This window comes from Panthera onca, chromosome X (assembly GCF_046562875.1).
Source record: "Panthera onca isolate mPanOnc1 chromosome X, mPanOnc1 haplotype 2, whole genome shotgun sequence".
In the NCBI taxonomy this organism is placed as follows: domain Eukaryota; kingdom Metazoa; phylum Chordata; class Mammalia; order Carnivora; family Felidae; genus Panthera; species Panthera onca.
In genome coordinates this window covers 4,958,820-4,975,074 of record NC_138357.1, presented here as the reverse complement: position 1 = coordinate 4,975,074, position 16,255 = coordinate 4,958,820, and the positions used below count along the sequence as shown (strand labels likewise).

Below are 16,255 nucleotides of genomic sequence, written 5' to 3'. Positions count from 1 at the left end.
AGACAGCATATAGTTGGGTCATGGTTTTGTTTGTTTGTTTGTTTTAATCCACTCTGCCAATGTCTGTCTTTTAATTGGTGGATTTAGATCATTCTCATTTTAGCGAACTTACTGTTAGTTAGTGCTTAATTATACCAATTTATTTTGTTCTGTTTTTGTTTCTTTCTAAAAAATTTTTATTTAAATCCAAGTTAGTTAACATGTAATGTAATAATGATTTTGGAAGTAGAAGTTAGTGATTCATCACTTATGTATAACACCCAGTGCTCATCCCAACGTGCCCTCCTTAATGCCCATCTCCCATTTAGCCCATCCCCCCCACCCAACTCCCCTCTGGCAACCCTCAGTTTGTTCTCTGTATTTAAGAGTCTCTTATGGTTTGCCTCCTCTCTCATTTTAACTTATTTTCCCTCCCTTCCCCTATATTCATCTGTTGTGCTTCTGAAATTCGGCATATGAGTGAAATCATATATTTATCTTTCTCTGACTGACTTATTTCACTTAGCATAATACATTGTAGTTCCATCCACATTGTTGCAAATGGCAAGATTTCATTCTTTTTGATTGCTCAGTAATATTATATATACACAGGGGCACCTGGGTGGCTCAGTCGGTTAAGCGGCCGACTTCAGCTCGGGTCACGATCTCGCGGTCCGTGAGTTCGAGCCCGCGTCGGGCTCTGGGCTGATGGCTCAGAGCCTGGAGGCTGCTTCCGATTCTGTGTCTCCTTCTCTCTCTGCCCCTCCCCCGTTCATGCTCTGTCTCAAAAATAAATAAAAAGTTAAAAAAATTATACACACACACACACACAGACCATGTATTATTTATCCATTTATCAGGTGATGGACATTAGGGCTCTTTCCATAATGTGGCTATTGTTGATAGTGCTGGTATAAACATGGGGGGTGCATGTGCCCCTTTGAGCCAACATTTTTGTATCCTTTGGATAAATACCTAGTAGTGCAATTGCTGGGTTGTAGGGTAGTTCTAGTTTTATGTTTTTGAGGAACCTGCATACTATTCTCCAGAACGGCTGCACCAGTTTGCATTCCTACCAATAGTGCAAAAGTGTTCCCCTTTCTCTGCATCCTCGCCAACATCTGTTGTTTCCTGAGTTGTTCATTTTAGCCATTCTGACAGGTGTGAGGTGGTATCTCATTGTGGTTTTGATTTGCATTTCCCTGGTGATGAGTGATGTTGAGGATCTTTTGATGTGTCTATTAGCCATCTGGATGTCTTCTTTGGAGAAGTGTCTGTCCACGTCTTTTGCCCATTTCTTCACTGGATTATTTATTTTTTGGGTGTTGAGTTTGATAAGTTCTTTATAGATTTTGGATACTAGCTCTTTATCCAATATGTCATTTGAAAATACCTTCTCCCATTCTGTCAGTTGCCTTTTAGTTTTGTTGATTGTTTCCTTTGCTGTGCAGAAGCTTTTTATCTTGATAAGGTCCCAATAGTTCATTTTTCCTTTTGTTTCCCTTGCCTCCAGACACATGTCTAGTAAGAAGTTGCTTCTTCAAAGGTCAAAGAGGTCAAAGAGGTTGTTGCCTGTTTTCTCCTCTAGGATTTTGATGGCTTCCTGTCTTATGTTTAGGTCTTTCATCCATTTTGAGTTTATTTTTGTGTATGGTATAAGAAAGTGGTCCAGGTTCATTCTTCTACATGCCACTGTCCAGTTTTCCCAACACCATTTGCTAAAAAGACTGTCTTTCCATTGGATATTCTTTCCTGCTTTGTCAAAGATTGGTTGGCCATATATTTGTGGGTCTATTTCTGGATTCTCTATTCTGTTCCATTGATCTATGTGTCTGTTTTTGTGTCAGTACCATATTGTCTTGATGATTACAGCTTTTTAGTATAGCTTGAAGTCCGAAATTGTGATGCCTCCAGCTTTGGTTTTCTTCTTCAGGATTTATTTGACTATTTGGGGTCTTTTCTGGTTCCATACAAGTTTTAGGATTGTTTGTTTCTAGCTCTGTAAAGAATGTAGTGTTATTTTGTAAGGGGTTGCATTGAACGTGTAGATTGCTTTGGGTAGCATTGACATTTTAACAATATTTGTTCTTCTGATCCACAAGCATGGAATGTTCTTCCATTTCTTTGTGTCTTCTTCAATTTCTTTCATAAGCTTTCTATAGTTTTCAGCATACGGATCTTTTACCTCTATGATTAGGTTTATTCCTAGGTATTTTATGGGTTTTTGTGCAATTGTAAATGAGATCAAGTCTTTGATTTCTCTTTCTGCTGCTTCACTGTTGGTGTATAGAAATGTTTTGGTTTCTTTATTTTCTCTGTCTTGACTTCCTGTAGGTTAAACATTTTTTGAAATTCATTTGATGATTCATGTAGAGTGTTTTTGCATGGATCTTTTTGTGTGCCATTTTAAGTGGTTATTCTAGGTATTATGTCATATATACATAACTTGTAATAGTCCATTGATGTCAACCTTTTTCCATTTTGAGTGAAGTATGGGAACCTTAGCCCTCTTTTCACCTCTTTACCCTCCCCTGTTTATAATGTAATTGTGTTAAATATTTCTTCCACATAACATTTAGGACCACAGCATGTAATGTTATAATTGGTGCTTCAGCCATAATTTAGAAAACTTGAGAGGAGAAGGAAAGTCTATTATATTTACCCATATTTTTTCTTTCCATTGTACATTCTTCCTTGGTGGTGTCCAGAATCCCTTATTTTATCACTTCCTTTCTGTTTAGAGAACTTCCTTTAGCCATTATCTTAGGAGGGGTCTGTTACTAACAAATACTTTTAGTGTCCCTTTATCTGAGAATATCTTGATTCCCCTTCCATATCCGAAGCATATTTTCCCTAGGTATAAGATTCCGGGTTGACAGTTCTCTTATTTCAGCACTTACTTAGCTCTTCTGTTTTAGCTGACTTCTCTGACAATGCTTTGGCAGGGAAGGAGGCACCGTCTCATTTCTTTCATGTGGGTATTGAAGTCTAGGCTCCTCACTTAGCCTTCATTGACACCAAGGAGTTTAGGGTGGCTCATTACTGCTGGGCAGTGTGGTAGTTCTAGCTTCCTACTAGGCTTTCACTGATACCATCCTGGCTGGGATCGGTGGAAGTGCCTCATTACCATTCCCCATATGATCCCACTGAAATTGGCGGTGATGGGATGTGCACTCATTACCACTCTGCAGGGTAAAAGATCCTTTGATACCACCCCAGGGGGACAGGAAGAAATAAATCATTATTGCCAGATGGGGGTGGAGTCTAGGCCCCACTTAGCCTTTGATGTTGGGACTTGGTGGGACCACACTTTTTTTCGGTGGTATTTAGGTGAATTGTACCAGTTCTTGGATACAAATTTTCTGCCTTGGTAGTCTTCCCTTGTCCTAGTCCTTTAGCTAAAGAAAGTAAACTTTTGTTGGGGGACTTTTTGCCTGTGTCCATTGGCATTTTGGGGTTGCCAACTTCTTCAGGTCCATGTCTGATATTGGTGAGCCAAAAGGAAACCCAGAGAACTCACCACCACATCGTTCCTCAAGTCCCAAGGTCCCTTCTTCTTTCCACTTTTTGGGGTCTTCTTATGTTTGTTTTATATAAATACCCAGAGATTTTAGTGTACTCAGTGGGAAAATGGGAAGAGTACGTTTCCATTTTTCCAGAGGCAGAAGTGTAGACATTGCATTTTAGTGCCTGATGCCATACTGTCAAGGGGATTTCTGAGGAGAAATGAATGAATGCAGAGCAGTTATTTCATGTCTACATCATGAAAAACAAAAAGAAATGAAATAAAATAAAGTGAAAAAAAAATAAAAAAGCTTTACTTGGTTTAGCACAGGTCTGCTTATCTGTTGTGGAGAGCATACCTTGGGGTAGACCTTATCACAGCCTGCTTTGTTGGTTTTTTCATAAACCAGTACAGCAGGGCTTCATGAGCCCTTTCCAACACCCATTGCCTCGTTCCACTGACAGTCAGGCTATAAACTGTTAGTCAGATCACTTGGCTGGGTGCTAGTGGGGCCAGAGTTGGGAGCTGCTCCTTCAGTGGGCCATAAGGCTTACTCTAGTAGAGCAGAAGTGGCCATAAGCTGTCACCTGACCCACCTACCATGGTTTTAGTATAAGAAAATTGTGCTGGAGAACAGAAGAGTCTTTCCCTCGATTTCACTGCATATCTATCACACATGCAAAATAGCCAGACCTAGGACCCAGATTCTCTGCCTTTAAGCCTAGTGTTATTTTAGTTACATCAGGCTGCTTCTCTACCCATCCTTCAGCTCTCCAGTGAATTCTGCTCTGCCCCATAGCTGGGGACTGCCATCTCATCCCAGCCAACTGCTTTACAGAAGTGCCCCTCATCCCTGGGGGTGGGAGGGACTCAATGAGGGTGGTGGGGTGGGGAGAGAGACATGAAAGGGAATGTGGCTGACTCCACCCAAACCTGTCCTCAGAGTGAAAGTCTGTGATTCACGGGGTCTATGGTCTCATCTTCATATCTGAAAGACAGTGTACTTTTTGTCTCCCTAAGCCCTGTGTCTAGGTCGTTTGGGAAGCGCCTTGGAGAGTCAAGAATAAAATTGCAGGTCAAACAATGGATGACTGGAAAAGTCGGCTTGTAATCAAGAGCATGGTTCCCCATTTCGCCATGGTGGGAAATCGTCAGGAGCCCAGAAAGCTCCAGGAATCGGTCAGACAATGGGCTATTGGGGGGAGGGGGGTGTTGAATGCTTCTAATCTTAAACTTGAACATAAGATGTGTTATTGAAATTCTCTGTGCAAATTTGTTGGCAGGGAACCAACCCAAAATGTAAGGGACTAGAATCTGACCTAGAAAAGATGTAGGAGATGAGCTGACCTTACCCCTTATGAATTTCTGGAAGAGCAGGAAATATAGTCCAAGGCTCCATCTGGATTCCCGGTCTAATGATCTCTGCACTGCACCCCTTCAGCTAGAAAGAAAGGAAGAGTGAGAGGGAAGAAAAGCCTTCTTTTTTCTCTTAATAGAAACCAGGGAATGTGGGACTGATGGGCACTAGATATATTTCATTAGCTTCCTAGTACCACTGAGAACAAGAAGCCAGTGAGTAGGGAACAGAATGAGATTCCCATTCAACTCTCTGGCTCTGGTGTCCTTTTAAAAACCCATTTGACAAATTCCTACTTTCCCCCCTTGGGACCCAGACATCATCCAAATATCTGAAACTCGGGGTTAGGGCTTCCAGTGGTAGGTCTAGGAGCCAGGATGATAGAGGAGACCATGAGAGCCACTGGTTAGTTGAATTTGACATCAAAAGCCTGCAACATCACTAGTCTACCAAGATTAGCTCCATTAGTAGGAGTTGCAGCAAACACAATGGCTGTTATCTCAGTGTATTGGGTCCACAGAGGAGTGGCTTACTTAATCTCTGAAATTAATAGAGCAGAGAGGAAATGGCTCTTATAGAGCCATGGGTCTGCTTCCTTCCTGTTCAGAGAACTGGGAGCTTGGGGCTCTGAGGTAACGTCATTTCACATAACTAGAGGGCCTGGCCTCTCCAATTCCAAGGGCAATCCACTTTCAGTAAGTCAGCTTTCTATTTAGTTTAGGATTCTGAGATGTGCACAGGTGTTGGAAAAGATTGTCGAAATCTTGCTTCTTTGTTTTTCCTCATTGTCTACCACCAACAGTGTATTGAGAATGTAGTATCTGGTTGAGTACATAGACATTAACAGACTTTGATTACTAGAGTTCCAGCTCACAGAGATGGCAGTCAGATGGGATGACAGTCATGGAGCAATCACTTGGCCAGCCACCTGTCCTCCAAGTTTCCAGCCCTTCAGTCAGGCATCTTGTAGCAGGCAATCTCTAACCTCCATCCTAATTACCCCTCAGATTTCTTGCTTCTCTTTTATGGTCAACAAACGAATCAGTGAAGGAAAACCTCATGATAATACATCCAGAGTCCAGATTCATTTGGGCGTGACTTTCAATTTCTCCTTTGTTTCACACCTGTTTTTGTTCCTAGGAGCCATGGGTAGGTTGTATTTGCAAGGGTCCTCTTCTCCTTCTCCTCATGAGCCCCACCAACACCCTTTAAAAAAACTATGACTAGTAAGTAACTGCTTTGGTTTTCATCAGTATAAACTCAATGCTGAAAGGGTTTTCCTTAGAATAGGCCCTTGGAACAGCCATCCATGCCCTCACGTGGGAGAAGTTGCCATTGCTCATGCCATTTCTGGGCTTGGCGTCTCTTTGCAGATGGCCTTTTAGAGTCCTTTGTAAGCCTTGCCAAAAGCTCACATTTATTGCTTTAGACTCATTCCTTGGACTTGATCAAAATCAGTCCTTCTCCTTCTTCTGTGGCACACCTTGTTCACTGCCCTTGGCTCTAACTGAGCAACCTGACCGTTTCCAAAATTCCAAGCTATCCTAGAAGACCAAGGATTTGCCCCAGTTGAGGGAATCCAAAAAACATGCCTCAGGCTCCAAAAGCACCTCTGTCAGATGAGTCCTGTTTGCAACAAAAAGCACATGTGTCTTCTTGGAAGATGCATGCGGCCTCTGAAGGTGATGATATTGAAGGAGCCCACTCCTTTGGCTGGGCCTGATAGGTAGGCATAGAGTCTGGCCCAGCAGGTACTGCTGTTGCTATCAGCCAGCAGCCAGGGCAGTCCTTGGCTTGAGCATAGCTGAATTTTCCTGGTTGTTAAATCTCTGCAGCCTTGGGAAGACACCGGCTCTAACATGGAGCTCTGCAGTACACACTGAGGTTCTCAGCAGCCTGGGTGTTTGTGGCCTGAGGGACAGAGACAGATGAAATGCAGAATGGCCTGTTGGTTTGCCTCAGCTGTATCTCCACTGTTTCCGTTGCTTACTAACATCCAACGATGACACCCTGCCCCCACCCCCAGCCGCAGGAAACTGTGTACACCACTCTCCCTCATCCTGCAAGCATCTTTTTCCCATGGAGACCTGATTGAGACACTCAGCTGACTTGGTTCTCTTGTCTTTTCCCCCAAAACAAACTATCAACAACAACAAAAATGTTTCAAGTAAAGATCTGTTAATAAAATTCTATCACCCTCAAAGGAGAATTCTTTTAAATTAGCCCCAGGCTTTCCAGGAATGCGAATAATCGAGAATCCCCTTGCAGGAAAATGTACATCTGATGTGATGATTATTCTTGGCCTAAGACCAGGGCTCGGGACACCTGGAGTCTAGTCTTGCTTTTGCTCCTAAATAGCTCTGGGACCTTGTCCATCCTTTGCCCTCCCGGAGGCCAAAAGTCAAATGAGCCAGGAGTAAGGATAGCCACATTTAATTGAGCACTGACTAGGTGCCAGGCACTTGTGGAGCATTAGCTCTTGTAATCCTTAAGCTAACCCTGAGATGAAGAGGCTATCTCCAGGAAACTGAGGCTCAAGGAGGTTAAGCAACTTGACCGAAGTCATAGAGCACGTTGAAAATCACAAAGCGCTAAGCACATACCAGGCAGCGGTAGCCATCATTAGAGATCTCAGCGGCACAAGTACCTTTTCAGTATTTGTTCATTCATTCAGCAGCATGATTGCTTAATGAGTCTTGTGATCTGGAGAAAAGCAGAGTTTTACCTTTTGAACATTTGGGCATCCACCCAAGGTTAATAAGGCATCCAGTCTCTGCCATCAGTGTATATGGAGTTTTAACAGGAGGCAGAACGTTTGGTCCTTCCCTTTGAAGTTAAGATCTCCATTCCTCCCCCAGATTGGTGGGCTGACTGATTACTAGTGTGAGAATCTCTAAAACATTAGCACTGCAGATGGAAATGCTTTGGAGCCTGCATGGAAGTAGAACTCAGAGTACATGTCACATGTCATCACTGTCTCAGTCTACACCCACTGCAGGTGCAAAGATGGCCCAGCTCTGAGCAGCCACCTAGTCCATTCAGCTCCAGACAAGATGGGGGTGTCAAGGGCACACAGTTGGAGAAGGAAGGAGACACTGTGGTCTCTGCTTATCTTCTGTGTTTTGTCATTTAATCATACTAAATGGCTCGCTATAGGTGACAGTGAGTTGGCATGCTCGGCATTACTTCTGAATTTTCCAACCATTCTCCCTCTTTATGGATGAGGACACTAAGGCCCGAGAAACCCAGTGACTTACAGAAAGATGCCCATCAAGAAGGTGGCGAGCAACACAGAGTCCTCATGTGGGTAGCCCCAAGTGCAGCCTGCTTTCCAAACCCACAGACTGCCCAAAACCAACACATCACCCCTTCTGCTTCTCACCTCTAAAGGCAAGTGGGGCTGAGTGAGGGGGAGAGAGGAGCCCCAAGTGTAACAAGGAATGTTACCCAGGAGGAGGAGGGCTAGTCACTTCCTGCTGTGGCATGTGATCAGGTTCAGGATGTATATCCATCGTCCTTGGAAGCACATGCTTTTCCTTCCAAAACAAGCACAGGACCCTGTAAAGAGACCTCGAACTAGTGCTTCGGGAGACCTTGAGCATGCTCCTTTCCTCTTGAGCTCGGGGGGCCTGTCTCTGGCCTCCCACCACATTTCCAGGGTCTCTCCTGTGTGCCCAACCCAGTGCTACACCCCGGGCTCCAGCAGTTCCCAGTCGAGGAGTGGACTGTTCCCAGGTTTTCTGCAGTGGGAACAAATCAGTCATACTCTGTAGTTCTACTTATCCTACCTTGAAACTGGGAGGAGAGAAGAGTGGAGTGGCTCTCTTGCATGACCTACTTTGTATACATTGGCTCATCTGCTCCTGTGACTGGAGGATTAGTATATCCACTTCAGTGATGAAGAGACTGAGGCTCAGAGAGGATGTTGACTTTCCCAATGTTACAGTCAGTAGGTTGGAAACTCAGATCTCAAATCCAGGCGTCCTGACTCCAAAGGTCCTCCTCCTTTGCTGCTTCCCATTCCCAGATTAGGAACCCAGAGAGAGTCTTCTGTAGGCTGGCCATGACTCTGGGGACTCAGGCCAGAGCAGTGGATCAGAGTCCCAGGTTGCCTGGAGATTTCATTCCAGTGGCAGAGACAGCCCATCAACAGAAATAGAGTGGATGCATCTTTATTTCATCCCGGTGGTTCCCTGGAACCTTCTGACCGGCATTGCCTACAGCCCAGCCCGTACACAGTGAGCCAGACTGATTAAAAACCCTACAGGGAGATAGGGACAGCCAGCCAGGATCTGGACTAAGTTGTCCAAACGGCTTTCTTGGAATCCTGGAGGGGAAAACCAGTGTCCCTTGCGTCATGCAGGCTGTGGGCATGTTGCAGGTACAGGTCTGGCCCCAGGAGATGGGAGGTATGTGTATGGCCTCATTTCCAGGCACCAGGTGGTCCAGGGACCAGGTCCTCAGGTAGGTCACTGTACCTGATGCTTAGTGAGATCTTGCCTGAGTGTTTGGGCTTCAGTCCGCACCAGTACCGTAGGGTTGATAATCCACCCTCTTCCCATACCAGGGTTTCTGGGATGATGACGATCAAGATGTGGATATAAAGGCAGCCTAAACACCACCAGGTGTTACTGATGTTTGCACTTTTTTTCTAATGATCAGAGATTGGCATTGACTCAGAAGGCAGTGGGGAGCGTGTCCTTGGAGCTCAGGTAGAAACTCACGGGACCCCTGAGGACACCTCAGTCTCATCAGCAGCCTCTCTGACTGAGAAGAGCTGGATTTGTGCTGTAGCTCTGAACATTCTGGGTCAAGGCCTGCAGTGCGTATGCGCCTTTCTATTTTGGGGATCCTCCCCACGGAGCACGCAGCTGCTCGCTCCCTTTTCCCCTCCTCCTCCTCCTGCAGGAAGGGCCCTTTCCTGCTTCAGACATTCAGCCAGGGCGGCCACCAGGCAGAGGCCTTGCCTCCAGACCGATGTCTTCCACCAGGTCTCAGTGCTGCTCAGCCAGCAGGATACCGCTGGGCTCCGCATCTGGGTCCTGCCCGGGCAGCCCAGTTCAGCAAGCCGGTGACCTGAAAATCGCAGTCTGTTTGAAAGAGAGGATGCTGGGAGGCGAGTTCCATTTGGCAGCTGGCTTCTGCTGGCATCTGGGGGCTCGGTGCTGCCTTGTCTGCACTCCTGCCTGGCCCCTGCCCCTGGCTGCCTTGACATTAGGCCCAAGGTGACAGGTTTCTGGAGGTTGAGCTTCCCGGGAAGGAGAGTGGACTCTGTTGGGCCCCAGATCTGGGCAGTAGAAGGGCCCAGCTGAGCAGAAGCTCAGGCATCACTCCCCACAGGATATGTGCAAACTGGGGGCAAGCCCTGGAGATGAGGGCCTGGGGCTTCCCCAAACCCTGGGCTGGCCTGTGTCAGCTAAGGCCTCTTGCTTTTGCTGAAAATCCCCAGCTAGGAACTCAATATAACTCCGCTTGCAGACAGATATATGGGTCATGAGCTGCCCCTGGGGTGCAGAGTTCCAGACCTCACAGGGGAGCAAGGGAAGCATGTGCTTCTGAGGTTTGGGGTTCAGGTTTTGATTTCTGCAGTCGACATAGAATAATTTAATACCCTCCCTTCTCCCCTTTGCCTTTCCTTCTCCTCCCCTTCCTTCCTGCTTTTTCTCTCTCCTTGTCTCACTCCTCCCTTCTCACCAGATCTCCAACCCCCAAAATACCAAAGTTAGAAAGGCAACCATGAGCCACAGGCCACTGGACTTGACCACTGGGGGCCCAGGCCCAAGGCCCAGGTGTGGCTACCACTGCCACTACCTCCCACTCTCCCGCTACCCTGCCCCTCCACAGAAATGTGCCTTTGTCTGTCTCCTCCAGTGCTGCAGGGTTTGGTCACCCTCACAGTTCAGTTGCTCCCCAACGGGCACAGGCAGCCCTGTGACCCCGAGGTCTCCTGTCCCACCCGAGGCTCAGGCCTGGGCACATAATAAATGCTCAGTAAGCAGTGGCTACTGCTCCTCTTTGCCATAAAGTCCCTTAACAATCGTTCAGTCCACCCCCTGTGTTGAACATAAGAGGCCAAGGGCACACAAAGGAGAAGGAACATGTCCAAGGTCACTGGGCCAGTTAGTGAATTTAATCACAGTTTCTGAAAAGCAGTTGTCTCTTGGCCTTGTGCTTAGAAACAAAAAGGACAGAATAATTTGCAGGAAACCTTTTGCTCCAATGGTTCATTCAAACCTGCAGATGCCAGCTGAGCCCTGTCACAAGGCTAGGTGCTCTGGGGGTACAGAGATGAGGAGGAAACAATCCTTGCTGTCAGAGAGCTATAGGCCTAACATGGCAGCCTGGAGGTGGGCCAGAGCAGTGGGCTGGGGGTAAAAGGGGTAGAAGACGAGGCTGCATTATCATAGAGATCTGTGAAGGCCTGAGGGAAGAGGGGGTGTTTTAAGCTGATAGACAAGATGTGAATGGTTCAAGGGTATACCAAAGCTGGAAGAGCAAGGCAGACAGGCATCCTGGAGGAGGTGGTGTTCTCTCCTTTCACTGTCATTAGTGAAGGTGAAACATGGCATTTGAGACTGCTGCCTACATTGCCCAGTTCAGGCCCGATTCAGAAATGGTCACCTGACTTGGGCGATGGTAGAAACCGTGAAGCTTTTCAGCTCTGGAAATGTCGCATAATGCTCTTGTGAACGGTAGACCTCCGTGCCCCCCTGCAGTGTAAGGAGGGCAATTTGGAAATAACTTATGTCCCTCGGGGAAAATGCTCAGCTCGGGCTCTAGGTCAAGAGGTGGCGAACTCCAGCCCGTGGGCTAAATCTAGCCAGGAGCTTGTCTTTGTAAAGTTTTATTAGCACACAGCCACGTCCGGCCGTTAACATATTGTCTACTACAGAAGGGCGACAGAGACCACAGGGCCTGCAACGTCTGAGATATTTACTGTTTGGGCCTTTACAGAAAAAGTTTGCCGTCCTCTGACCTAGGTCACTGGGCTGTGGTTCATTTTTTCTGAAGCCACAGTTTCTCCTAATAAGTGGGTACCGCTTGGGGGAGGAAGCACAGACCCTCACACCTCCCCGAGTGTTCTGCTTCCTCTTCTATGCCACAGCCGGCTCGGTCCCCTGCTCTGGAGCCTTTCCCTCCTCTGGAGTCCTTGCCTCTGTGACTGTTCCCCATTCTTCCCACAACGTCCATTTCTCCCTGTCCCGTCAGCGTCCAGAGAGGTCTTCCACAAACAAGCTGAACTGATCATTCCCACTGCTGACAACCACCTTTCCACCGCCTTCTGTGGCGCCCTGTGCCAGTACACGGCTGCTTCCCTGGCTCACTGCGCACCAAGCCCGCTGGCCACCTGCCTGCCCCGGGAACATGCCAGGAGCTTCCCCACAAGGCCTTCTCACTTCTGTCCTCCTGCCTGGAGGCCTGCATTTAGATTTCCACTTAACTGTCTCCTTTCAGGGGAGCCACCTAGCCTTTGTCACGTAGTCGTTTCTTCAGTCCTGTGACGAACACCGCTCACTCTGTGCTCACTTTACTGTCTGTGCTGCTGGAATTCCAGCTTCTTCTCAGGCTGCCCCACCACTTCTCTCTCTGGTGTGTGCTCACCTGAGACCCCCTAGACAGCCTTGCTTTGCACAATTAGTGGACAGAAGCCATGTGCCACTCTCTCTAGCTGCCTCTTTTTCTAGAATGAGCCTCTGGTGCTAACACTGTCTAGTGATAGGACTGCCGGTGGGACACTGTCAAGAAAGCTGGACGTTTTCTTGCCTCTTTTTGTCCTTTAAGTCAAGCCTTTGGGGTTTAGAACAATGAGCTTGGCCAATATAAAATATCTCCAGGAAGCCAGCCCCCAAACACCAACACCCAACATCTGCTTTCTGAATATATGGCTTCAAAGAGCTAAGTGTACGGGGGCTAACTGCTGTCCATCCTATTTATTTTAGCCACGTGACAGCTAAGGAACTGAGAAATGCCTTGCCCTTTCCTGTAGTTAAATCTGACATAAAATTACTTTATCGGCAGCATTTTAACAAACAAAAATCTCCTGCATTTTCACCAGTAATTCAGTTTGCTTTCTGGATGAGAAAAAGAGAATTAGAAATGACCGCAATGAGACCGTTTTGAGGGTTTCGCTAATTCAGAGAGAGTCTTCTTCCTCTGGCCCAGCTCGTGGAGCTTCTGACAGAGATGTAGAGCAAGGAGGAGGGGTCCTTAGGGTTACCCCCAGATCCGCAGCACCACCGCCACCCCCGCCTCCACCGCCACCACCCCTGCCACTGCCTCCAATACCACCACATCACTGCTGCCTCCGTCATCGCCACCACCTCTACCACTATCACCACCATCACTGCCATCTATACCACGGCACCGCCACCCTCGCACACACACGCACACACACACACGCATGCATACACACACACACACACACACACACACACACACACACACCGAGGCAGGGGAAGTTTTTATATTCTATGACATATTCCATGAGGCAATCACAGACACTTTCCATATACAGTGAAAGAAATGAATATTTGGAATTGTCATTGTTTTCAATATGTAACCCACTCCTGTTGCTGTGTGCTTTTTGGAACATCAGCGTGAGTTTGTGGGCAAAATTAAATTAGGATTCATTACCCAAAAAAGCCTATATCCCCAAGTGCACACCTTAAAGAGCATGTGACTTTGGATGAAAGATCTTTTACTTCATAAAAGGATTGACTAACGATTTCCTTTCAATGGCACATTCTTTCTTTTCCTAATGGCAAAGTCTACTTGCATTTTATTATGATTTAGTTTACAAAAGTTAGCCTTGCATACAGCTGTTCAGAAGTACAGCCAGTGAGTAAATGTAGATCTGCCTTGAATGACAAATGCTGCTGAGTAAACCATGTTAAAGGCTATTTTGGGACCACCAAGAATGTGTTTGCATTTTCAAGAGTGGAAACAGAAAGAATATTTATTTGGCATGTGCACCATGCTGGACACGATGCTCACTTTACATTTCTAAACTCATGTGATCTTATAAAAATGTGTGAAGTGGGCCCTCCTATCCCCATTTTGGTTGCACAGCATTGTGAACGACCGAAATGCCACTGAACTGTACATTTAAAAAAGGTTCATTTCATGCTCTGTGAATTTAACCTCAGTTTAAAAAAAAAAGACCTAAATTATTTCACAGCATATGTGTCTGTTAAATCATCATACTATACATTTAAAATATCTCATTGTATAACCTAAATACATACAATTTTTATCAATCATGCCTCACTCGATAAAGCTGTGGATAAAAGAGGACCTAACCATGGGGAAGGTCTCTGGACTGACCTGATGCTCCTTATCCCATATCCCCTCCCAGCCTCTGTGTCTGTGGCGTCACAGCTCAAACAGCCTGGTGCTAAAATCTACTGACGGGGTTGATACATCTGCAGACAGTTAGTAGATTTTAGAGTCAGAAGTTGGCACTCAGCTGCTAAAATGTGCTTATTCACCGAGCATATGACCTTCAGAATGCACGAGACTGACCAGGTGGCTCTGGATTCTTCTCCCACCTACACAGCTGCTGGGTTTCTCAGGCAAGGGAATCCCTGCTGTGTTTGAAAGCCTGTTGCCTTTTGACTTAGCCCATTGTTGGGGTGCAGGCAGAAGTGAGGTCACATTGTGCGTAAGCTTTAAGACTCGCCCTTCAAACCTTCCAAGGCCTGGCACTTAATTTTGTTCTTTTTTTTTTTTTAAGATTTTAAGATTTTTTTTTCATGTAATCTCTACACCCAACGTGGGGTCAAATGCACAACGCCAAGATCAAGAGTCGCACGTTCTACTGACTGAGCCACCAGATGCCCCTAATTTTGTTCTTTTCAGGTTATATTCTCTTCCCTGAAGAGAGCCCCCCAAACTGTATAAGCATCAGCCAGTCCCCACAATGTAGAGATCTGTTCCTGCAAACAGAGAAGGTGAACAATAAGCAACCATTCTGTTTTCTAAACTACTCAAGTTGGTGTCCCGGCAATGGGGAGGAGCGCCTCCCACAAAACCAGGACTGTCCCCGTGGCCCTGACTCAGCCACAGCAATCCAATGGGGCCTTGCTATGAGGAGACATATTGCTGCTGTGCTCACCTGTACACAAGCACAGGTCTCTAGAGTTATCTGAATAGAGACCCATGAGTACCCAATGGGGTGCATGATTTCCATACAGCTCAAACTGCTCCAGCGCCAAATGACCCAGGACTTGTTTCCAGTTCTTGGATTATCAGTGGCTGGTTGTTACCCTGGCTTAGCTGTGCCAGAAGTCACGTCCCTGAAATGCACCAACACCCCCTCTCAGAACTCAGCCCATCAGGGCCCAGACCAGAGGCGTCCCGGCTGACCCCACTCCTAATCTCATAAGCATCAGGAAGGAGACAACCACTTCCTGATGGAACCCACATCCAGAGTTCCAGCCAATATGGAGACACTTGTGAAAGGAAGGCCTGGGGAGCCAGGAGCCAGACAGCAAGGGAGGGGGGATAAGAGCTTCCCATCCAATGTATGGTCATCAGCCAAATCGGGGGCCTCACTGGAGGCTTCGTGGTATGGATGCAGGGCCTACCAAGTGGGTCCAGAGCTACCAGTGTGGCTGCGCCCCACCTTCCTGGGTGGCTCTGAGCACTAGACCACCTGTGCATGTGCTCTGGTTAGAGATGTGAAGAGCTGTGGACAGGGTCAGCCACAGCCCAGGGCAACATAGAGATGTTAGCAACATGACAACCAGACTCAACAGTCTGCCAGCATAAGAGGTGTCAAGACCCCACTGGCTCAACAGGGTGTCTGTGGGTTACTGCTTGAGGGTGTTTTCCATTGGTGTCAGCCTCTGGATGAAGGGAAGTTTGGCTTCAATGAAAACTGCCTAGCCTCCTGGTGGGGACTTTCTTTCCTCACCTCTGAATCCTTCCACCTCTCGAGCATTCTAGACAAAGAGTGTTTTCTCAAGAGCTGCCTCCATGGATTCAACAGAGATTTCTTTTGGCTATGAGGTAGACCAAGAGATGACCTAGACCTCAGGAAATGACAGCTCTGTGACCATGATTTCACACTGTCCATACCTAAGAGTCCACAGGTGAGCCAGGCTGGACTGAAGCTACAGGGCTGAGGGGATGCCAGGCCCCAGTTACAGAAGCACTCCCTGGCAGCTAGGCCTGACTCCTGCCAGGAGGCTTTGCCATCAAAATATAAGAGCTCACGACCTCTGGAAAACTGGAAGCACTGTGGTGCCTTTGGCATAGTGTTCTCTGTGAGCTCACTCACCCTCCCTTCAGTTTTGTTCATTTCCTATGTGCTGGATTCCAACTGGAGATATCCAAAGTTGCAGTTGGACAATGCCTCCAGTGACTGGTTGAAGCAATTAAGGGCAGGCAGGGGGGGGACAGAGGCCCAGATG

At 46.9% G+C, this 16,255-nt stretch overlaps 1 protein-coding gene across 5 annotated transcripts in view; it reads left to right on the top strand.

Annotated features, from left to right (window-relative positions):
* MAMLD1 (mastermind like domain containing 1) overlaps positions 1-16,255 on the top strand; it is a 122,776-nt gene that overhangs the window by 59,030 nt on the left and 47,491 nt on the right. For 4 of the 5 annotated variants that reach the window (XM_081793155.1, XM_081793156.1, XM_081793154.1 and 1 more), the window contains one exon: positions 4,505-4,663. The exons of the other annotated variant lie outside the window; for it this stretch is intronic. In XM_081793155.1, the coding sequence (XP_081649281.1) occupies positions 4,568-4,663 (96 nt within the window). In that variant the 5' untranslated portion in view covers positions 4,505-4,567. The remainder of the gene's footprint in view (positions 1-4,504; positions 4,664-16,255) is intronic. 5 annotated transcript variants of the gene reach the window in all.